Source organism: Ranitomeya variabilis, chromosome 4 (genome assembly GCF_051348905.1).
Source record: "Ranitomeya variabilis isolate aRanVar5 chromosome 4, aRanVar5.hap1, whole genome shotgun sequence".
Taxonomy (NCBI): Eukaryota; Metazoa; Chordata; class Amphibia; order Anura; family Dendrobatidae; genus Ranitomeya; species Ranitomeya variabilis.
In genome coordinates, this window is record NC_135235.1 from 31,983,555 (window position 1) to 32,007,647 (window position 24,093).

General features: G+C 46.4%; 1 protein-coding gene across 1 annotated transcript in view; it reads right to left on the bottom strand.

Moving 5' to 3' along the window:
• Positions 1-1,041: 1,041 nt before the first annotated feature.
• The window catches only part of SLIT1 (slit guidance ligand 1), a 366,291-nt gene continuing 343,239 nt past the window's right edge, over positions 1,042-24,093 (bottom strand). The window contains exons 29-37 of the mRNA XM_077258294.1: positions 15,893-16,032; positions 14,706-14,799; positions 14,092-14,229; positions 11,331-11,568; positions 9,385-9,515; positions 7,952-8,106; positions 6,883-7,171; positions 5,187-5,401; positions 1,042-1,909 (exon numbers count right to left, since the gene is read on the bottom strand). Of these exons, the coding sequence (XP_077114409.1) occupies positions 1,671-1,909; positions 5,187-5,401; positions 6,883-7,171; positions 7,952-8,106; positions 9,385-9,515; positions 11,331-11,568; positions 14,092-14,229; positions 14,706-14,799; positions 15,893-16,032 (1,639 nt within the window). The 3' untranslated portion in view covers positions 1,042-1,670. The remainder of the gene's footprint in view (positions 1,910-5,186; positions 5,402-6,882; positions 7,172-7,951; positions 8,107-9,384; positions 9,516-11,330; positions 11,569-14,091; positions 14,230-14,705; positions 14,800-15,892; positions 16,033-24,093) is intronic.

The following is a 24,093-nucleotide window of genomic DNA, read 5'->3' on the forward strand; positions in this document are numbered from 1 at the left end:
GGTCATTAACGTACAAACCACCCTTGGGGGTAAAGGGGTTAAAGACGTCGGCTTTTATTTAAATTCATGGAATATGTTTGGTAGTAAAGGGGTAATATTAAAGGGGTTGGTCAGGATAGGCCATAATTAGAGCATAGGCAGGTAGTTCTGTAAAATAAAAAATAAGTAATACTTACCCGCTGGGCTTTGTTTGTAGGGCTGCAGCATATGACATATGATCGCTGCAGCCAATCACTGGTCAGAGCAGACACTGCTAATCCCAGTGATTGGCTGCAGTGGTCATATGTTGTAGGCAAGACAATTGCGCTGAAACACTCTAGTCAATGACCAGTGGGGAGAAGCAGAGAGGTTGATCTGGAGTCTTCAACAGGTACATAATGCTTATTTTGTTATTTTACTGCCTTTACCCTAATTGTGTTTAATTTTGGATAACTCCAATGAGGCTGACCTGCAATACCAGATACAAACACAGGCGAAGAGTGGCGCTGTTCCAAGCTGACCTGCAATACCAGATACAGCCACAGGTGAAGAGTGGTGCTGTTCAAGGCTGACCTGCAATACCAGATACAAACACAGGCGAAGAGTGGCGCTGTTCCAGGCTGACCTGTAATACCAGATACAGCCACAGGTGAAGAGTGGTGCTGTTCCAGGCTGTCCTGCAATACCAGACACAGACATAGGTGAAGAGTGGTGCTGTTCCAGGCTGACCTGTAATACCAGATGCAGCCACAAGTGAAGAGTGGTGCTGTTCCAGGCTGACCTGTAATACCAGATGCAGCCACAAGTGAAGAGTGGTGCTGTTCCAGGCTGACCTGTAATACCAGATGCAGCCACAAGTGAAGAGTGGTGCTGTTGAATTATGGGTAAACCCTTACCCAGCACTATTTGCTGGAGAACTTTACAATACAATGCCTAACATTATTCCTGACTAATACCCAATCTGCAAAAATAAAAAAAAAATAGAGTTCTGTGTGATCTTGTGCCTTATAAATGAGTAACATGAGAGTCAGCGATCATATCAAATAAAAACACAATAATCGGTTGTATTTCACAGACAAAAGAAAGTGCTTTATGAAAGTGATGCGATGATCCCCTACTTTTTCTCTTTTTTTTTTTTTTTTACATTTTACCTCTTCCTAGGAGAAGTTAAAGACTCAGAAAGTATATTTGTAGAACATTCTGCGCTATACAAAAAATAAAATAATAATAATAAAAAAAAATAAATGCAATACTGTCACAATGGTTACAAAAAGAGAGATAAAAAATATCCCCCAAAAAATTGATCTAAGTCCAAGAACAAAAAACAGACATAAAGCTTCCTTCGCGCTCCGTGTAAATCTATCCACATTGTGTATAAATACATTTTGTGTTTTGTTTTTTTTTAAAAAATCTCTATCTACACATTGACCCTCTACACATATACCTTCTCTATACCTCTCCCAAAGATTACGACACTATACAAGCAGTCAGCGTGCGCCTCTCATGTAGCAGGTACTGTTTATACATATAACTTTTTTTTTGTTTGTTTTCGCTGAATGCCACAGACATTAAGATGTTCTGAAAGGGAAGCAGAGTCCAGTTTTACAGAATGCATTGTCCAATTTTTTTTGTAATTTTTTTTTTTTTAATCCGGTGTGGTATGATCTACGATGATCCAGTCCATTGAGATCCTACATACACTGGGAGCAGCCGCACTTTATCGGCTTCTCTACGTCTTCCACAAACGAGGATCCGTCGCTGCACTCGAACGTGTACTTCCTGCGCTTCATGCGTAATCCCGTGCAGCAGCCCTGGTTGTTGCAGGATCCCCGGCACTCTACCCAGGATACCGTACGGGTGGTTTGGCATATGGCGTATCCCCTCTGCACTTGGTAGTAATCCCTGACGGGATCCCCTCTACATTCTGACTCTGTGGATAGGACGACACATAGAATTAGGAAATATTAAGTTGGTCGGCAATGATGTATCATTATGAAAAGATTTTCACGACCCTGATCCGGCATCCATGTTGGTACTCCACGGCATTGAGTACCACCTCGGCCAACACTCGAATACCGGCATCCTGGCGTGATGACATTACGGCGGTCTAGTAATGGTAGAGATGCCCAAGATGCCGCTATTGGAGTATCCTGGATGCCAGCATTCACGTGCCGGCCGAGGAAGTCTGCACTGGCCTTGTCGGCTACCAAGGAGCACAGATGTGGATGCCGGACCATGGACTTGTGACTCTTTTTTGCTCAATTCTAGTAAAATTATGCGATGATTAAGGACATGCGCCCGAAACGCGTTTGTATGTTATTAGGAGTATGGTGAAGGGGTTTGCGCTATTTTTAAAGTTTTTGGATTATTTCAACAAAATCAAATATGGAATTTTATGGAAGGTCCTGATGCTGGACTTCATCTTAGGGTACTGTCACACAATGGCACTTTGATCGCTACGACGGCACGATCTGTGACGTTGCAGCGTCGTGTAATTATCGCTCCAGCGTCGTAGACTGCTGTCACACTTTGCAATGCACAACGCTGGAGCGATAATTTCATGACGTATTTGCGATGTAGAAGCCATTGGTTATTATGCGCACATCGTATACAATATCGTACACACCTATGTCACACGATGCAATCATGCCGCCACAGCGGGACATTAGACGACTAAAGAAAGTTTCAAATGTTCTGCTACGACGTACGATTCTCAGCGGGATCCCTGATCGCACTAGCGTGTCAGACACTACGATATCGAATAGATAACGCTGGAACGTCACGAATCGTGCCGTCGTAGCGATCAAAGTGCCACTGTGTGGCAGTACCCTTATTTTCTAGTAACAATAGGAGCAGATACATTGATGGTGTGTCCTGGCTTATCTGACAGATGAGGGTCTTGGTTGCTAATTTTCACATCTCCCACAGAAGGGAATATAGAGAGGGGACGTCACCGGTCCATTCCCAGAGGTGGAGATTGAGCCCCATTCTCCAGGTAGGTGGGATCTCATTTATTAGACCTTCGTAGCATCAAAAATGGCCAAGATTGATGTTTTCCACAGAGGTTTAGCTATCATAAAGGCAATCTGAGGGCTCAGCTTGGAATTTTTGAGTGCAGGACTCCACTCTCCAGTGGCATTGTGTTAAAAGCAGACAAGCAGGTGAGCATGATGGTACTCGGGCCAGCGTTAGGGGCAGGCAGACCAGACAGCCACCTAGGGCCCCAGCTGCTCCATGGGCTCACAGCCAGTGTCTGCTATGGGGCCTCTGGGTAAGAGGGGCCGGCGCCGCTCCCTCCCGGCATTGTGCATTCAACTTATCGGCATCATAGATGCCAATAAAGTTGAAAGCAGTGATGGAGGAGAGAGCATCATGTGACGCTTCCTCTCCTATCACTCCCCCTCTGTCTCTGACTCAGCGTGTTTCAGAAGTGGAGCTGATGAGACGCTGAGATGCTTTGCAGAAGTTGGGGAATGAGGAGGAGAGGTGTGTGTGTGTGTGTCTGCTGCACGATAATGTGGGGGGACTGCACTATACTGTGTGGGGGGGACTGCACTATACTGTGTATGTGGGGGGACAGCACTATACTGTGTATGTGGGGGGCTGCATTGTACTGTGTGTGGGGGCTGACTATAGGGTGTATGTGGGGGGACTGCACTATACTGTGTGTGGGGGAGTTGCATTGTACTCTGTGTGTGGGGGCTGCACTGTAATGTGTGTTTGTGAGGGGGCTGCATTGTACTCTGAGGGGGCTGCTTTATACTCTGGGGGGCTGCATTATACTGTGTGTCAGCATGAGAGACAAAAGGAGTTTAAAAAAATAGTATAAAAAAAGTCCTTATTAAATGACAATACAACAATTACCATGTCACAGGACATATAAAAACATAGAAACAATGTGAACAGATGTGTTGAATAGACACCAAAAAATAGAGCATGCTGCAAAGCTATAACATGTATATCTCAACCATATGTGTGATACGTGGTGAGGAACACCTATCTCCCAACAAGACAAAAACCTCTCTGAAGCTGTATCGTAACTCCCATGAGATCAATTAAGCATTGCCCACTATGGACATTTATATGCTTGTGCACCATTAACTATCATGTTGTGTCCTAGTGAGCACAGCAAAAGGAGGGACGGGAGAAGAAAAGAAAGTAAAGAACAGTAATAAACAATCCTCACCACATGCAGCACTGCTCACTGAATGCCCACGATGCGCGTTTTGCCGCTTCTCAGCCCTGCTTTATCAAGGGGAACTGTGTGTTATACTGTGTGTGTGGGGGGGCTGCATTATACTCTAAGGGAGCTGCATTATACTGTTTGTGGGGGGCTGCATTATACTGTGTGTAGGGCTGCTTTATACTCTGGGAGGGCTGCATTATACTGTGGGGGGGCTGCATTATACTGTATGTGGGGGGCTGCATTATACTGTGTACAAGGGGCTGCATTATACTCTGAGGGGGCTGCATTATACTCTATGTGGGGGGCTGCATTATACTCTACCAAGGACCATTTTATTATGTGTACTATATGGGACCTGCATTATACTGTATCGAGGACTATCTGTACCAATCATTCTTCCTCAGTTGGAGTAAGGGTAGCTGCACACAGTCTGTAAACAATGCGGGGTTGGACGCTGCATACTTGTGCAGCGGCCAGATGTCACAGAATAGTGGATGGGATTTCAAGAAATCCCATGCCCACTATACCTGCGCAGATGCCCTCAGCTCACCTGTGGAGACGGACATGCGGCGCATCTTTCCAGACCGCAGCATGTCAATTTATCTTTATTTGTCTCCGTAAGATAAATATCACCCATACAATGTATTGGACGCAGTGATAGCGCACGGTTCAATGAACACATGCAGATTCACCTGCGTTCAATAGCCGGCAGCGCTTTGGACGCAGCAGACATGTGTTACGTCCAAAGCACTGCCAATTACTGAGCATCTGCACATACCCTAAAGAGGCCAGGAAACAAGTGTCGAATGACTTCAATATTGTCTATCGTGCTCGTTTAGTGGCCTGAACTTAGCGCCTGTAAATACAACAGAAATTTTTCTGTGTGATGGTGCAATATTTTAGCTTTTGGGGCCCCACATTAAACTTTTGCCTAGGGCCCCACTTTGTCTAAAACTGGCCCTACTCGGGCTGGCACCCTAGTAAGCCACCATGTGTAAGATGCCATGTTACCCTTACCTACCCTGATCACAGATGTCACCCACGTAGCCGTTGTCGCACTCGCAGTATGCTTCTCCTATGTCGGAGATCTGACAGCGCCCATGCTGGCACTGCAGATTCTTGCATGGATTATAGAGCTCTCCTCCTTGCTGGTTGCAGAGCGCGCCCTTATACCCATCCTGGCACAGGCAGCTGTAGGTCACCGAATCCAGGGGCATGCAGGTCCCATGTACACACCTGCGGAGAAAGAAGTGTGAATAAAGGCACAAAGCACAAGAAACAGACTACCATAATATGGAAATAGGGGTCATCTGCCAAATGGTATTAGAAATGCCCAAGATTGCTGTGGCAGGGGTACGGTGCTGGCCTGGATCCGGTTCTGACACATGAGTGTCCTTTGTATAATCTATGACTTCCAGCAGAAGATAATCAGATTATCCCAGTATCACGGGGGCTATGGTTAACTTGCCACTTGTCAAAACTTAAAGTGAGTCTGTCAGCAGACAAAGACTGTTCAAACCAAGCACATGCGCTTGGTGCACCTTTGGCGTGACCAAGCAGTTCAGTGCACCTTTGGCGTGACCAAGCAGTTCAGTGCACCTTTGGCACGGCTGGGCAGCTCAATGCAACTTTGGCACGGCCGAGCAGTTCAGTGCACTTTTGGTGCGGCCGGGCAATTTAGTGCACTTTTGGCGCGGCCGGGCAGTTCAGTGCACCTTTCGTGGCCGGGCAGTTCAGTGCACCTTTGGCGCGGCCGAGCAGTTCTGTGCACCTTTGGCGCGGCCGAGCAGTTCAGTGCACCTTTGGCGTGGCCGAGCAGTTCAGTGCACCTTTGGCGTGGCCGAGCAGTTCAGTGCACCTTTGGCGCGGCCGGGCAGTTCAGTGCACCTTTGGCGTGGCTGGGCAGTTCAGTGCAGCTTTGGCCCGGCCGGGCAGTTCAGTGCACCTTTCGTGGCCGAGCAGTTCAGTGCACCTTTGGCGTGGCCGGGCAGTTCAGTGCACCTTTGGCGTGGCCGAGCAGTTCAGTGCACCTTTGGACCGGCCGGGCAGTTCAGTGCACCTTTGGCGTGGCTGGGCAGTTCAGTGCACCTTTGGCCCGGCCGGGCAGTTCAGTGCACCTTTCGTGGCCGGGCAGTTCAGTGCACCTTTGGCGCGGCTGAGCAGTTCAGTGCACATTTGTCGTGGCCGAGCAGTTCAGTGCACCTTTGGTGCTGCCAAGCAATTCAGTGTACCTCTGGCGTGGCTGAGCAGTTCGGTGCATCTTTCCACCTCCTCGTTTTGCATTTATCTCCCTGCTTTTCCTTGATTGACAGGTCTGGCTTTACAGGAGCCAGAGGAGGGTGAAGATGGATGAAAAAGAAAACTGGAAAGTGTACTAGACAGTTAGGCCACGCCAAGGGAGCACGGAGCCACCCTGCTTGATGTCTTGATGTGAACAGTCACTTTGTGCTGACAGACCCTCTTAAGATGCACAGCTACTCATGCACTTTGAAGTGGACATGCCCCCGACCTGCAGAGCTAAAATATGGATGCTCAGAGGTGAAGAGATGCTGAATGGTAGGTGAGAGCAGCCATTTTTATTCCTGATTCCTGATGTTAGACCACTATGCCAGTCTTCGTAGCCTCACCCCTTATGAGTCTATAAATGCCCCCTTTGATGCAACTCGACAGTGCGTATGTTTTTCCTGATTCCACCATATTTCCTCCGCTGCACTTACTTGTGCCCGATGCAGGGGTTGCTGATCTGCTGGTCACAGTGTGGACCCGTCCAGCCCGCCTCGCAGTGACACACTGGTCCGTTGGCAGCGTTGGGCTGACATATGCCATGCAGACAGAAGAGTTTTTTGCACGGTTCACATCCTGGTACCACCCCGGGTTTCATCTGCGTCTTGGTGAAGTCTTGGAGCTCGTTATTAATGTACAGGTTGCGGATGCAGCCGTGGAAACTGGTGCCGTTCAGAATCTGCCACAGTCTGAAAGCAGCAGAGTTGACGTCCACCGGCATGCCTGGATCACAAACACCAATAATGACCATTAGTGATAGCAAAGGGTAGAAGAAATACATTTTTATTATTGATACTATTGCCGATGCAATTTCCAAATACGTCGCGTGACCATAAAAAAAATTGCGACTGCGACATGGTGACGATTTTATAGATTTTATATAAATTTAATTCATTGAAGTTCGTGGCAAGTGAGTTGACCACGGTAAATCCATCACATCTGGAAACATTTTGGTCACCGGAGGTCGCAAGGTACAACGTGACAAAGGAAGTCATTAAATGCGATGTCGGGATGTGCCGCCGTGATCTTACTATTGCGGCACATGTTGCCATGCGGCTCTATATACAAAGTGCATATATTGCAAGGGTTAAATCCACTGTGAAGACTGTCCAAGAGGACCTTTTGGCACGGTGCAATTGTCTAGGTGGGTGGCCCCTGCATGTTCCTTTAAACTCCAGGTAAAGGATAATATTTAGTGATGAGCGAACGTGCTCGGATAAGGTGCTTTCTGAGCATGCTCGTGTGCTGAGTGTCTGCGGCGCACTCGATTAATATGCTCGAGTGCCTGCGGCTGCATGTCTCAGGGATTGCCTGTCTATTTATTAGGCTGGGTCTCCAACATATTATTCGAGCACGCAGAAAGCACTCTGTTCACACCCGAGCATGCTGAGAGAGCACTTTATCAGAGTACAAAATGAGGTTGCAAGCAAAACTACAAGTTCCAGCATGACTTCTGACTTATCCAAACCAGACTCATCCATCCATCTACGTTGTATCTCTTACCTCCTACGTACAGCGGCGCTTCACTGTTCAGTGTGTAATGTTTCCCAAAGTTGTCCATGGTCATGGGGGCGCCGCCGTCAATCGACAGATTAACCATCTGGTCAAAGGTAACTAACTCCACTGTATGGAACTGGCCGTCATTGATAGTCTCTGCGCTGGAGAAGAGGAATTGTCAGGAATACACCCTTATTATCCTCCTATTCACACAGTAATGAGTCCCCGGGGGATCATGTGAAGAATGGTCGGCTAATTCTAAATTACAGAGTGACAGTGTGGGCATATGGTGCACCGTGCCATCTGCCGTCGGCCCAGCTCCCGTAATCCTCCGCCACACAATGGTATCAGTATCGGATCACTAACCGATCGCTGGCATCTCTAATAAATATGTCCGCGCCTGATTTACTGCGGCTCAGGTGGAGACGCACAAGTGGCCGGCGCTGGATTTCATCTATTTCACTGATTGTGGGCGGAACGATTTACACGGCGTCGCCCGATCACTAGAGCAGGAATAATGCCGAGTGTCACCACGCAATCCCCCCGCACCGGGGAGTGCTAGGCTTTCTTATAAATCATCATCTCTAATATTAAGGACTACTTGCCTAAAAGTCTGACTAAATTAATCAACTTTATAATAGAACTTCTGTTAGTATGAAGGTCAGGCCGACGATTGGCTTCTCCAAAATTTTGGTTACTTTGCTTTGATTTTGATAAATGAAAAGTAAATTTACCCTTAAAGGAATTGTATCAAATTAGAAATAAGATTTTTGCTTCTTTCAGAAACAGCGCCACCTTTGTCCGTTGGTTACGTCTGGTATTGCAGCTCTGATGCATGGAGTCTAGCTGCCATTCCCACTCTGTGTATCTTATGAGCAAAAGGGTGCGCTGTTTGTAGAAGAACTGAATCGTATTGTTCTAACCTGACACAACCCCTTTAAGAGGCTAAGGAAACCGGCGACTCCTCACATGAGAAGATCTGTGTGCAAGACCGGTCCCAGGTTTATGTGGACCTTTCAGGGGGGCACCCTGCAATCGCATGGCATGAAGAAACACCTATCCCCCATTTCCAACCTCTTAGATGCCACTGCCACAACTGACTGTAGCATCTAAGGGGTTGATGAGATTGCAGCTATCTCCATTCTTAGCCAATGACTACGTGGGCCCTGGCACATTTCGGGTTTGTCGGGCGCTGAGTCCAACCCTGCCTACAAACTATGTTTACATTGCCATCAGAGCCTCTAGTCACGGGGGGCTTCTTGCCCCGATGTGCCCAGTTAAATCAATGGGGTCATTAGCCACCGGGACAGCGTTGAAGCTTCTGTTATAAACTAGGGTTACGACGCCCATATATGAGCAGACCCTTGGGCCTTGTTCACACAGGGCAGCTCTGACAAACGGTTGGAGTAATAGAAAGAATAGAAAGTCCCGGGTCTTACCTATAGATGGCAGAGCTGGGGAAGCTCCCGGGGTCGTAGCTGACTCTCACATGACCCTGATATAACTCCACGGCCATGTGATCACGATCACCATTGTACAAGAGGATTCCATTGTCTTCGGCTGTGGACACCTAAGTGCAGGAGGACGCTCGTTACTAGAGGTCTATTGGTTTCTCATCCCCAACATAAACCCCGTTCATTACATCCCAATGGTTAATGATAAACTAATTGGTGAAAAAGTCATTAAACATCATGTATGAGATTCCAAAAAAATAGCGCCACTCTTGTGCATAGACCATGTCTGGTATTGCAGGATTCAAGAGACTGAGTGTGAGCTGCAATAGAAACACACTACAACATGGTAATATAGGCAGTAAAGGGGTATTCCAATGTTATACAATTAAGGTGCTCATCTCATCTTTGGGATCCACGTTCACCGGTCTACACCACTGTAGCCTATGGGAATATAGCAGCCACATAGTATATAGCACAGGCCACGTAGTATATAGGAGCCATGTAGTATATAGCAGACAAATACTACGTGGCCTGTTCTATATACTATGTGGCTGCTATATACATACATATTGTAGAATACCCGATGCGTTAATAGAGGCCACGCAATATATAACAGTGGCCACGCAGTATATAACACAGCCACGTACTATATAACACAGCCCACGCAGTATATAGCAGCCACGCAGTATATAACACAGGCGACGTAATATATAGCACAGCCCATGCAGTATATAGCAGCCACGTAGTATATAACACTGCCCACTCAGTATATAGCAGCCACGTAGTATATAACACTGCCCACGCAGTATATAGCAGCCACGTAGTATATAACACTGCCCACGTAGTATATAACAGTGGGCACGTAATATATAGCACAGCCCACACAGTATATCACATAGCCCACATACTATATAACACTGCCGCATAGGCAGCATCAATAGTAAAAAATTGGGGACACACAGGGTTAATAGCAGCGGTAACGGAGTGCGTTCCTGCGGCATAACGAGGTCCGTTACTGCCGGCATTAACCCTGTGTGAGCGGTGACTGGAGGGGAGTATGCGGGCGCCGGGCAGTGAGTGCGGGGAGTAAGGAGCGGCCATTTTCTTCCGGACTGTGCGCGTCGCTGATTGGTCGTGGCTGTTTTGCCGCGACCAATGAGCGACTTGGATTTCCATGACAGACAGAGGCCGCAACCAATGAATATCCGTGACAGACAGACAGAAAGACAGACGGAAGTGACCCTTAGACAATCATATATATAGATAGGGAAATCCAGATGTAACAGAACATTTCTGCAGTGGATCCCATGGCTGTCATCCCGCCTGATTTTATACTGCCGATTGTGCTGTGGCTCCACCACAGTGGGGAAAAAATCTGCAATCAAAATCTGTGGTATTGAAAATCCGCAGCATTTTTATATTTTGGAGCTGATTTTTTTTGGGGGGATGAGTTTTAAAACCTTCCTATACGCATATGTACAGTATTATAAATGGCAGCAGGTTCATGATGCTCGGTCCCCTGCAAATCTACCAGATCTAGACCCTTAGAGATCATCTATAATACAAAAATATTCCTTATCATTAAAGTGCGACCTTCCGTGAATTCCTTCGATTTCTGAACTAGAGACGAGAATGGAATCAGTGAGGAAATCCAATAATCCAGAAGATCTGATAATCTGGCATTTGAAGTCCCAGACGATGGGAATGTCACCGTACTGCTAAGTTATTTGACGTCTATTACGTTGTATCACTTTACATGTTATATGCCACATTTACATTTTGTCAGGTTTTTTTTTTTTGTTTTTGTTGAGTGATGTTTGCAAACTGTAAAGTTCCAACCTCAGCACCGCGGAGCAGATGGCCCGGCATTTCATTCTGCTGACACTCGGCGCCGTTTTTTTTGATAGGGTTGATAGTTTATTTACACCTACCTGAAGAGTGATATTCGCCCGGGGCCAGTTCTGTAGGTCTGTGAATTGCAGGTAGGTGTCTCTATCCACAAAATTCACACTCAAGAGTTTCTCGCACCTGTTCCCTCCGAAGCCAGGAAGGCACTGGCACACCGCGCTGTTCCCCAGGTCGATGCACTTGGCTCCGTTCTGGCAGTCGGCTAATTTACAGGGGTTCGTCAGGGTGGATGATTGTGACGGCATTTCACAGAGCTGCCCGCTGAGAGACCAAAGAAAGATGGGGGAGAGTTAGAGAAACGGATTCAGCCTTACACTCTCCCCAAATATCAGATGTTTACTACCCAGGTCATGTAAAGAAATCCAGAATTTGATTTTTTTTTTTTTTTTTTTGGTAATGAAGCATGCCAAAGTGCATGTGTTTACACTGGGAGAGGATGTTGGCAATGCAATGCATATTGGGGCTTATATAGGGGGGCACAAGCAGCGATTCCCTTTTTAAAGAAATTAAAGGTTTTTTTAATCATTAAAACTAGATAAAATTGGAAAGTGCTTGTAAAAATTTGCATTTTTCTTCTTGTTAAAAATCTTCTCCATTCTCAAGAATGGAGGGGTTTTAAAACTGCAAGTTATCACCGAATCTGCTGTCAATCAGCGATGGCCGCTTCCTATACAAAGAGCGCAGTACTTACAAGCTCTTTGCCAGAAAGCTTGTGAGCACTGCTCGGAAGCTGGATTCGGGAAGTTTCAGTGCTCCTGCGGTCCTCCGATTCTACAGAGATTGCCTCTGCTTGCATTGGAGAACATGCAGTTCGCACCAGCGGTGCAACAATGCTAATGGCGGAAAACTGTCAATCATCTGGGAGGGCACTGTCCCCTAAGAAGAACTAAGCCGGGAGGGAGTAGAGCGCGAGCTACAGAGGAGAGATCAGGAAAAAGAAAACTTTAATTTACAGCTGCCACATTTCTAGTTCATAGAGATGCCAAGTGGCTACAATGTAGAAACCATAATGTAGCAGTGAACAAGAAGAGAAGAACAAACACGAAGCATGAAGCTTTTTATTTAAAGCTTTATCGGTTCCACAAATGAAAACCCAGGATGAGCGGCCGATGAGATACAATGGTGACCTACAGATATAGCAGAGCTGAATTTTTCTTTTTTAGGGTATGGTCCCAAGTACTGTCTATATATATTGTCACAAGGTCACTGGTAAAATACTGGAGAGGAGATATGTATCACTGAGGTTGTTGACTTCAGTGATATGAACCTTTAGAAAATGCTCCAGCACACAAAGTGCTGAGAGGGGTTAATCGACTGCGTTAAGGTTTTTTTTGTGAATAGCTGGAGATTGGGTGGGAGGCTGATCACCATATCTCAACCCCAGAGTGGAATCTAGAAGGTAAATAATCAGGCTTCTGAATCATTCAGCATTTGGTCTGCCCAGAGTTCCAGAATTGTGTTTGTGATAAAGTGAGCTGAGCCTTGTTGTTTTTTCCTTGAGTGGGTGGATCTCTGCAGCCTCATAAACTGTGCTATATCTTTTCTGTTTTCCCGTTATACCATAAAGAAAGGCCATGTTTATTTTTCTGAACTTTGCACTGGTTTATGCTGTACCTTTGTAATAAACCAGTAGAAGATACAAACGAGAAACTTTCCTGTGTCTAAATCTGTAAGCAGCCGAGTGAGCCAATCTACCACAATATATATATATATAGGTCTGCAAAAATGAATGGTCAAAAACTTCAGCCTCCAGATGTTCAATGCTGGTAGAGTCAGACCCCAAAATACTTGCAGCAGTAATTACAGCGAAAACTGGTCCTACAAAATATTGACTCATGGGGTTGACTTGAAAAAATGTGAAAAGTTAATGGGGTATGAATACTTTTTCAAGGCACTGTATGTACTATTAGATCAGGATTGTATTAGTCTCCTTTTATTTTCAGTTTATCATCCGTTTCCTGCCGATTATACGACATTTTATCTCTACAGAGGACATCGCTGTGACACCAACAATGAGATTTTAACTTTCCACTTCTGTCCGGCTCTTTAAGCTTTATTAAGAGGATTTCAGTCTATGGGATTTTGGCCGAGAATAGTTAAGTAATACAAGTACCCTGGACTGGTAGATTCACCCATATGTGTCTTCACAGCTACTACAGAGTATGTATACATGGCCGCTGCTAATTACAGCAAGGACTGAAACAAAGGATACTTGTAATCTGTACCTCTCAATGGGGCCTCTGCAAAGAGGGTTCCCTCTGGAATACCATGAAAAAAAAACTCTGTAAATCCCTAAATAAAACCTATCTGGATGAATTTACTCCTGCAACCAGTGGTATGACTGTATGGGTCCTAGTACAACAATAAAAATGATACCAATCTTGTAGTAATCGGATGTGCCAGCGCTGAGAAATCAACCTTGGAAGCCAGGTGAAATTTAGCCAGGAAGTGCATCAGGGGCGTGTCCGTGTATCACCAAGTGCATGGACACGCCCCAGTGCACTTTCAAGTTTCCGTGTGGATTCAAAGCTCAATTTCTCAGCGCTGGCACATCGGATTACTACAAGACTGGTATCATTTTTATCGTTGTACTAGGACCTATACAACCAGACCTCTAGCCTGAGTAATAAAATAATTCCCTTTAAGTTGTTTTTTAATGTAGATGTTGTCTAAAACTCACATTGGCCACTTATACAGCTCCTGGAGGAGTTTCAGACCAGATTTAATGAATTGTCCTTCGGGAGATTTTCTGTTCAGGAGTCAAGGACAGAAGAATCTTCTTACCTGAAGCCCTCTGTGCACTGGCAGGAGTACCCGTTCACCTCATCCACGCACTGGGCATTGTTCTGGCAGCGGTGGTCTTTGCAGTCATCATAATTCAGGCTGCAGTTCTCTCCTATGTAGCCCGCTGCACATTCACATCTAGGAGAAGAAACAGGTAAGTTATTAATGCAAAAGGGGGTAAGTAACGGCACCAAACAACCTTTCTGTCCCAAAGCTATTAGTGAAGCGAGAGGGTGCTTCTCCAATGGGCTTTAACCTATTTTTGTGCCCATGGTGTTTTCATTTGTTAGTTGCACCCTGTATTACACATTTTTGGATTAAAGGGGGCTGTCTGCTCAGGACCCCCTCTATAGAGAGCCTGTGCAGACTTGAATGACCCCATGTAATACTACATTTGTCCTGTAGTGGACGCTGTGGGGGAAATAAGTAATAAGCGGTTTGCTGGCGGCGTGGGGAAATATACCCCCCCATGCGGTTGTCTGCAATAAGTCACCAGATATTGGTTACTTTTTTATGACTTTGTCGTCCTTGCTCTCCGTGACACTTTTCCCATCTGACCCACTGTTGGATGCACGATATCATTTATGTGATCCAGTTGGGAGGGGTTCACTTACTTTGGACCCTCAGCAGTTGTGATGCATTTGGATTCAGGATGACAGGGGTTAAGTTCTGCAGAGCAAAAATCCAACAACTGTTCGCAGTATTCACCTACGGAACAAAATGGAGAACCGGGTTAGAAAAAAGAAGAAAGTTTTTTGTGCGGGGACACCGGCGTTTGAAGGGTGAGGTGGACACATACCCTTATGTATCTATTCTGCTGGGTGTAAAACACTTTTCTGGGTTTTTAGCAAATTTTTAGCAAGATAGAGCGATGATCAGGAGCAATCGTTCTAACAATCATCGTTCTAACAATCATCGTTCTGTGTAAAAATCACTCAAAAACTAAACTTTTTGAAAAAATTTAATGAATATCCAGGCATTACAAAGTAATGAAGTTTTGGAATATACGTCATTACTGTATCACTGCCTCCTTCTTTCTCAAACAAACCATGCTATTTCACTGCCTAGATCATGCTCCTTTAAAAGCTGCTTTCAACTGCTGCTTCACAATATCTGTATATCTGTACCCTAAATTCAGTCTGTGTATGGGATTTTCCTCGTCAGAGCGTCTTTGCTCCCCAGGAAAAGTCTCATTCACATAATTTTTAACTAATGTGTACTGATTAACAATCATTGCTCTTTGTAAAAAGCACTCAAAGCACCTTAACTTTTTTTTAAATTTCATTATTTCTTCAGGAACCACAAAGTCATGAAGTTTTGGAATATGCTTCATTACTATACTACTGCCTCTTTCCCTACCAAACATTGTGTTGTAGTGCTATTTCACCGGCCAGTTCATGCTCCTTAAGAAGCTGCTTTCAACTGCTGCTTCACAATATCTATACAATATATTTAGTCTGTGTATGAGATTTTCCCCTTCAGGGCCTATTTGCTTCCCATCCCCATTTTCAGACAAGGAAGGTACCATACACAAACGTTTTGACCATAGTGTACTGATCTTTGTTCAGCAGCAGATGAAAGCAGCTTCTAAAGGACAATTAACTAGGCACTGAAATGGCACTGCTACATAGTGTATGGGAAGCAAAATTAGTTAATAAAATCTGAAACAAAATGTCATAACTTTACAAAGGCCGGAGAATAATTAAAGAAGAGTCTCTGCCTAACAGACAAGCAAAATTAAACACAAAGTAAAAAGTCAGTATGTACAAAATTGGGGAAATGATAAAAATGATCAGTTTACCTGTGTATTGTGGGGGGCACTGACACGTGTACATGTTTATACCATCTACGCAGGTGCCGCCGTTTTCGCAGTCACTGTACTTGCATTCATCTCTGTTTACCGCACATGTTGGACCTTCAAAACCTTCGGCACAGGAGCATCTGAGGGTGACAGGGTACGGCCATAAGTCACAGAACACAACAAGTAGAAGCGCTGCTGTTTTTCATGTCGCAGAGTTCGCTGATAAGGAGCACTTCAAGCTTTCAAGGCACTCCAGCCCCTTCATCTGTCACACAGCCTGACATGAAAATCTCCCTGTGATCCCCTATATATTTAGTTAGCATACATATTACCTGGAGGCTCGGCTCGTTTTTAGCTGTGCTGTAAAAGTGACAGATAAATCTTGTATGTGCACGGTGCAACATTAAATATAAATCCCATCCTGGAATGTATGAGCAGCAGAGCCGGAAACAAACACAATGTCTTATTGCAAAATCCATAGTCCAATTATGTGCAGACTCTAGAGCAATATATCACCGGGGTGCTGGCTAATATACGGCTCCTACCTCCTATGGGCACTCCGGGGTGCCAGCACCATACCAAATGCCATGCTTAACAGTATGTCCAAGGCAAGACTGCTCACAGAAAACCTCCCCCAAAAATATTAAAAATTAACCTTTATTAAACCAATTAATTGATTAAAAGAGACCAAAAATGTGCACTTACTAAAACCTTCACCAAAACACAATCAAACCACAGGAAAGGCCGGGACAGTGCCAAGCCCTACACTCACTGAATGCACCCTGCCTACTTGCGGAGGTTGGCACCCTATTACCCTGCGCAATGGCGCCCCCGCTCCTCGTCGGCTCACCCTGCTACCCCTACAGAACCCTGTCTGGAAAGCGGGATTTGAAAAGATCATCCATACGGGTGCACAAAAAATAGATTGAATTGATAACAATGTCTGGGTGAACCTACACGACTGTCTGACTAAAAATAATAGTCTTTTAATAACTGGATAAGCTTGAAGTAGGAGAAAGTGCTACAGTGCTATATTATAAAAAACGTTTTAAAAGATCCCTCATGGAAGCATCTGCATACATATTATCTTAGTTGGTTAAATATATTGGGAACCCCTCTCAAAAATGCTGTCCCAATATTTGTAAGAGGACAATTATTGTGCTACACACTCATACTTCATATAGCCACACATTGCCATGATGAACTTTTTACAATGTCAGAGAAACCAACCGGTTGATAGATACCGTTCAATAAATTTGCATAAGATACCTTCCTTTTCACTCAGTCAAAAATATACCATCTTAACTGAAAAGAATCCCCTTTCACTCAACGCGTTTCCCCTCCTCCTTCTTTCTGAAGAGGTTCATCAGGAGTACAAACAAAACATCAAAGGGTTACTTAGCTTTCATGTGTTTCTCATCATTTTAAGCGGTATGGATAGCTGCACCACCGTGCCGATCCCCTATCTGTGTAGCGCTTACCGACAAGTGCCCGGTCTGTGCGTTTTATGGACTGTTATTAAATGCCAAACCAATATCACCTGGATAACTTCCACAATGCTGATCACATGTGCTTCCGGCCTCATCCACGGTGATGATGATGACGTATATGTGATGTAATAAGACGGCGTCAGGCGGACACGGAGTGCAGGCGTCACCCGTACACCGCTGATCATATACTACCAGGGCGGCCATGGAGTCTGCGCGTGCGCAGGGGCCAGCTAGACGCGCGTGCGCATCTCCAAAAATAACACCGGACATCTCTGTAGGGAGCGCACGCGCTGTGGCAACAGAGCTGACGTGCCACCTGCGCACGCGCAAGAGCGCAGCTATTCGCGCGCGCGCATTCAAACTACGTCGCAGACATTCTCTGCAGGGGGCGCACGTGCGGTGGTAACACAGAATTTTGTCCGTGCAAGCATCGTCCGCATGCGCTTTTTCTACAATGTCAGAACAGAAAATGTTCCTGCCCACTCCATATTATATATAGCAACCCTGCCGCCGTCACAGACGTCAAGATATCCAGAAGCACACTTTTTCACACAGTGGTTTACCGTACAGTAAATTGATTAGAACGCACGGAGATATATAATACATTTCCGCCCTCATGCATAACATTTGTATAAACAGGATATATTATGCCCACTATTTACATGTACTTTGGTTGTGGTTGATGCCAACAGCATAACCCTCCTGTCTCGCTCTGATAAGAGTTACTTAGCACGTTTTCATATACAGTTCAAAAATACAGAACGGAACAGATCTACAACGCAACCAATCAGATAATTACATCCGTCGAGATGCATTTTCAACAGGTATAAGCCAGATATTTCGTCCGATAATGCGAACAGATATTCACTATAGATGACCCATTCGGGTCGGTATCACAGGTATATCCATTGCCATATATCTCAAACATATATAGAGTCATAAGAAGCAGCCAAAGTTCATTTGTTCGTTTAGCCCTTTCGGGGAGACCGTATCCAATCTATGAATCCATTTAAGTTCCTTCTGTAGAATCTTACGGTCCCAGTCCCCACCACGGATGGAAGGGGTCACCACCTCAATAACACAGAAAGAAAACGATTTTAAATCCCCCTGGTGTACGAGTCTAACGTGTCGAGATATAGGTGTGTCCCTGGCATGTCTTATATCGCCCAGGTGATCCCCAATTCTTCTTCTGAGTTCCCTTCTCGTTTTTCCTACGTAGCTGACTGGGCATGTGCAGTTGAACAGATAGATCACCCCGCTTGTTTTGCAATTTGCAAAGTGTCTACTTTCAAACACTCGTCCTGTACTGGAGCTAGAGAAATGGTTACCTGTGGCAATAAAACCACAAAAAGAGCATCCGCCACAACGAAATGTGCCAAATTGCCTCCTTTCTAGCCATGTGCCCTTTTTAGCAGGGGGAGTGAACATGCTATGCACAAGTTGGTCTTTTAGGGACCTGCCCCTCCTATAGGTGATCATAGGTGTTGTAGGCAGACAACCATTGATGTCCGTGTCCGCCAATAATATGCCCCAATGCTTCTTGACAATGTTCCTTACTTCCCCGGAGCAGTCATCAAAACTCCCAATGAGTCTCACTAGGGCATCAGATTCATCTTTCCCCCTTGGCTGAAGGAGACTAGGCCTAGGGGTTGCCTCAACCTGCTTGAAGGTACTATAGAGCACATTCATCGGGTACCCTTTCTCCAAAAACCTATTTCTTAGATCTCGTGACTCAGCATAGAAGGACACATCTGAGGAACAATTTCTCCTTATTCTCATGTATTGTCCTTTAGGTATCCCTCTACGGAGCCCCTGGGGGTGATGACTGTTCCAGTTTAGCAAATTATTTGTGGAGGTTGGTTTTCTATACACAGTGGTTGCAAGATGGCCGTCATTGTTCTTACTAATTGTCACATCTAGAAAGTTAATTTTTTCTTTATCAATTTCAGATGTAAAAGAAAGACCCATATCGTTCACGTTAAGGTCCTGGACAAAGGCATTAAAAGAGGTAACATCGCCTGTCCAGAGAATTAGGACGTCATCTATATATCGTCCCCAGAATAATATCTGGGGACCCCATCGTGCCAACCTATCTTCACCAAAGACCACCGTATCCTCCCACCAGCCCAGGAGCAAGTTGGCGTATGTGGGGGCACATGGGCTCCCCATGGCCGTGCCCCTGCGCTGGTGGTAGAACCTCCCCTCAAATAGAAAATAATTGTGGGTCAAGATAAAGCTTAGGAGGCGGTTAATAAACTGGTTGTGTTCAGTGAATTGGACTCCTCTAGATTTAAGAAAAAAATCAACAGCCTTTAGACCAGCCTCATGCGGTATGCTACTGTATAGGGCTTCAACGTCTATTGATGCTAGTAAGACATTCTCCCCAATGACCACATCATCTATTTTTAGCAATAGATCTGATGTATCTCGTATGTAAGATGGCAGAGCCGTCACAAATTCCCTTAGGACCTTATCAATATATGTGCCACAATTCTGTGTTATGGACTCATTTCCCGATACTATTGGACGACCCTTCAGGGGGGTTAGCCCTTTATGCACTTTTGGGAGGGCATAAAATACAGGTATAGTGGGTGTCATTTGTGTCATAAATTTCTTTTCACCATCAGAGATCAAACCCGACTTAAAGGCCTCATCCAAAATTTGGCCTAATTCCGAATTAAAGTCATCAGTAGGGTCCTTTCGCAATAGTCCATAGGTGGATTCATCTCTTAGTATTCTAAGACACATGTCTCTATAACCATCACTATCAAGAATCACAAGGTTGCCCCCTTTATCTGATGGTTTGAACACCAGCTCTTTCTTTTGAGATAGACTATCTAGAGCTCTTCTCTCCTCCATAGACAGATTTGATGTATTCTTTCTTCTCTTCATGCTCAATCTCTTAAGGTCGGCTAATACCAATTGTGTAAAAATATCAATGCTGGTGTTCATAGACAGAGGGGGCATCCTTGTACTACCGGGCTTTAATTTGGTAAAAGGACCAGCTCCCGCTGGTCTAGAGCTTTCTTCTAGCATATCTGTGAGAATTCTAACATCCGACAAGTCAGATACATCTATACCCAGTCTAAGACACTCAGCCTGATCATGGTTCTTAAAGAATTTTTTCCATTTTAATTTACGCGCAAAAAGGTTCATGTCCTTGACCCATTCAAATTCATTGAATCTGTTAGTCGGTACAAACCCAAGACCCTTTTCAAGGACTGTTATTTCCACATTTGAAAGATGATGAGAGGAGAGATTCACTATCTTATTACCCTTGTTTATGTCTAGCGAGGAACCCCCAGTCGCTCCCTTAGATAGTATGGCACCGTCCGTCCTTCTAAAAAAGAAGCAGAGGAGGAGGAGGACGATGTAGAGGGTGGGGTAGTTGAGGCCGCCATATTTCCAGTATGGCCTGAAAAAGATGTGTGATAATTCCCGCCACCTCTTCCAGGAATGTGTCTCTTTTTTATATGTCTCCCCCATCTTTCTCTACGTGGTCTATACGCTGGGCTAGTGTAATTTCCGCCTGTGTTTCTGCAGCGCCCCAGAGTTCTGGTCGTTGCAGTACTGTGGCTTCGCCGCTAAGGGGAGCCATGGTACGTTCGATGGCACCGAAGGAGTTCCTCCAATCAGGTATCACAGACACCAATATGTTTCACAGCAGGGCCTCCGGGGGGAGCTAAGGGTGCTATTCATTAGGCCACTCCCCACCATAGTGGGTAAACTGGGGGTCAGGCAGAAAGTTAGAGAGAACGCTGACGGGATTGAACGGAGCAACACCCCGTGGCAGGGGGTGTTGTGAAGGGAGAGACTGTAGGGTCTCTGCCAGGGGTGGGATCCTGGCAGAGGCTTGGCATTGAAAGAACGTAACGGGTCCGCGCAGGCTCCTGGAAGCGGCGGGACTCAAGGAAAGGACTAGAAGCGAGACAGATTGTGCTGAGTGAGAAACGAGATCAAGCAGAAGGAGAATACCAGCAGGGGTTTTGTTGAAAGAGGCAGCACCCTGCTGAGGCGCAATACCGGTGGCCGGAACGCCGAGGGAGTGGATTAGAATACAGCTTCAAGCCATACTCCAAACAGCGGCAGGACAGTCGGTCTCAGGCGGGCTGTCTACCACATATCACCTATGAAGTCTTGGAGGGCAATTGCGGGAGAGGGGCGACTCTAGGGTCCCGGAAGAACTCCAGGCCTACCTGACAAACGGGTGCCATTCCAACCTGAATACAGGGAAGGGGTGGATTACAGAGGAACATCAAATCGAGTTGTGAGGGAACTTAAGAAACAGACACAACCGTTGTGGGGTTACTTTCCGTAAGCACAGCAGGGAAGGACTACAACACATAGCGCTAGAAGGAAGGCACAGATTTCCACCTGAGAGGAGAACTCTGGAGGTGCCATTGGACCGGCCGGACTTGCGTAGCCTGGTGAACCGTGTTCTGGACTGAGGACTCAGAGATCTCCAGTAAAGAGGTAAAGAGACTGCAACCTGGTGTCCTCGTTATTTACCGCGACTTACACCCCACAACTGCACCGCTCCATCGCTACTATTACTACCACCTATTACACCGGACGTCCCCCACTGACGGACAGGGCCACGGACCGGGTCTAGCCACCGTGACAACCCCGAGACTGAGAACTAGAGGCCCGGCTCCGGGTACCCCTCGGCCCTGCGGCGGTGTGGGGGCGCGCCGCAGACTTGGCGTCACGAACAGGATCTACTTAAGCCTGAAGAATCAGGTCATGTGTGCCTAGAGACTGTGATTTGTTGTGCTTGGACTGTACTTTATTACAAAGACTGTGCTGCGCCATTAGCCGCCAAAAGTTCCCGCCAAAAGGCGCCGCCATTGCTACACCCAAGGGGAAGGAGGGCGTGTTATGGGCGGAGACTCCCAGTGTGGCGCGAGAAATGGCTACCGCCCCCTGCACTTCTGGCTGCAGAGGAATGACCTGCCCCAAAGCAGAAGAGAAACACCCCTTGATATGCAACGGCGGGAAGCGGGTGACGGAGAAGCCCGACCTTGGAGAAATGACGGAGCTAGGTGCATGCACTGCCACCGACTATCAGGCAGCAATGATGAACGGCGAGTGCCTGAGCGAGGAAGAAGCGGTTCAGGCCTGCCTTTCTTCACCGGAGGTGGACCGGAGGCCTGCGGATCCGACAGCGGAATTACGTCCACCAATCCCGACCTCGGAGTTAGAGGAGGAGGAGGAACCATAGCCAGCGGAGCCGAATCCGAGCATCCCATTGGAGGAGCCCCGGTCCGGGCTGCAGCAGACTCTAGCGTCCTCGTTAACGGACCGGAGCGACACCGATGGAACCATATTGGGCGCAGGTATGGCCGGCGTCCCTGCTCCCCTCCGCGAGCCCGCTTCCATGACCCACCTCTATCGCAGTAGGGAGCGACTTATCTCGGCAGGGCTAATGGTGCTATCCCCCGATGACCTGGGAAGGATGGTGCCACCGCTGTCGACTGGAGTGGGGGAGCCTGTGGATGTGAGCTTAGATGGAGTAGTTCTTCGGTGGGACACCCCCTGGTTTAGAGCAGATGGATCCCGGGAGAACGGGTCCACTCTTGCGGTGCTTACATGGGAACAATATAGACAGTGCTTGATTCTACAGTGGAAAGGCCGGAAAGAGGCCGAGTCGATGGGCCCATCGAAAGTACAACAACCCCCTCCGGCATGGGATGACAGAGACGTGACAAGGCGGGGCACTGTGTTGGCCTACCATGCAAGAAGAGGGTGGGGCCTCATACACGAGCCAGGATTGGATACTGACGTTTTTGTTGCGCATTGTAACGTGAGGGCTCCCTGCTGTGGCCGAAGTGGAGAACCATTGCAAAAGGGGGATTCGGTGACCTACAGCCGCCACCAGAACCCGCTCGGGTGGTATGCACGGAATGTTCGGCGGTGTATGTCTGGAGCCGCGACCCTTACCGCCTCGGACCTGGTCCCAGGAGCACCCGATCTTGTCACCATCGCAACGGTGCGCCTGGTTGCGGCCACCGAGTTGGCCAGTCGAGTTCATCTTCACGTTCGAACCGCGGACGCTGGCACCACGGTGGCTGGGGGGCAGGAGCCCGAGCCGCCTGAAAAAGAGTAAACCTCGGAAACCTGAAAATGTAAATAGTTACTGTTTGTCTTTTATTCCTTTAAGTTGCTGCTAAACCCGCCCAGGGTTAATGGATCCCTCTGTTGACCCGGGATCCTCTTTGTTTGTTTTCCTTTTCTGAAGTTGTTGCACAAAAGTTATACAAACTGCAGAAATCATGGACTGTGCATGATTCGAACTTCCCTTGTAAATAGTTTGCACCTTCTTAAAGGTGCTCCCTACTGGTTTTAGCCAAAGACACTTTGCGAAGATATTTGCCCTATTTGTTTGAGCCAAAGACACTTTGTGAAGATATCTTTCCTACCGGTTCTAGTTAAAGACACTTTGCGAAGATACCATGCCGGAACCTTTGCATGGGCCGGTAGGCTGAGAAGACGAGCTACCTTAGAAAGACTTGGTCTCCTCTTAAAGGGGATGTGAGAAACTGAACTTGAGAGAGATACTGTTGCAGAACAGTAATGCCATAATGATGCCTTGAAAAGAAATGTAACTGTTTTACATGCTAAGTTATATGTGTTGAATTTGTTGAAATGTGAAATCTAAATAATGTTTTGCAGAAAGAAAAGATGCAGAGAGCCCGTAGGGGTAGAGATAGA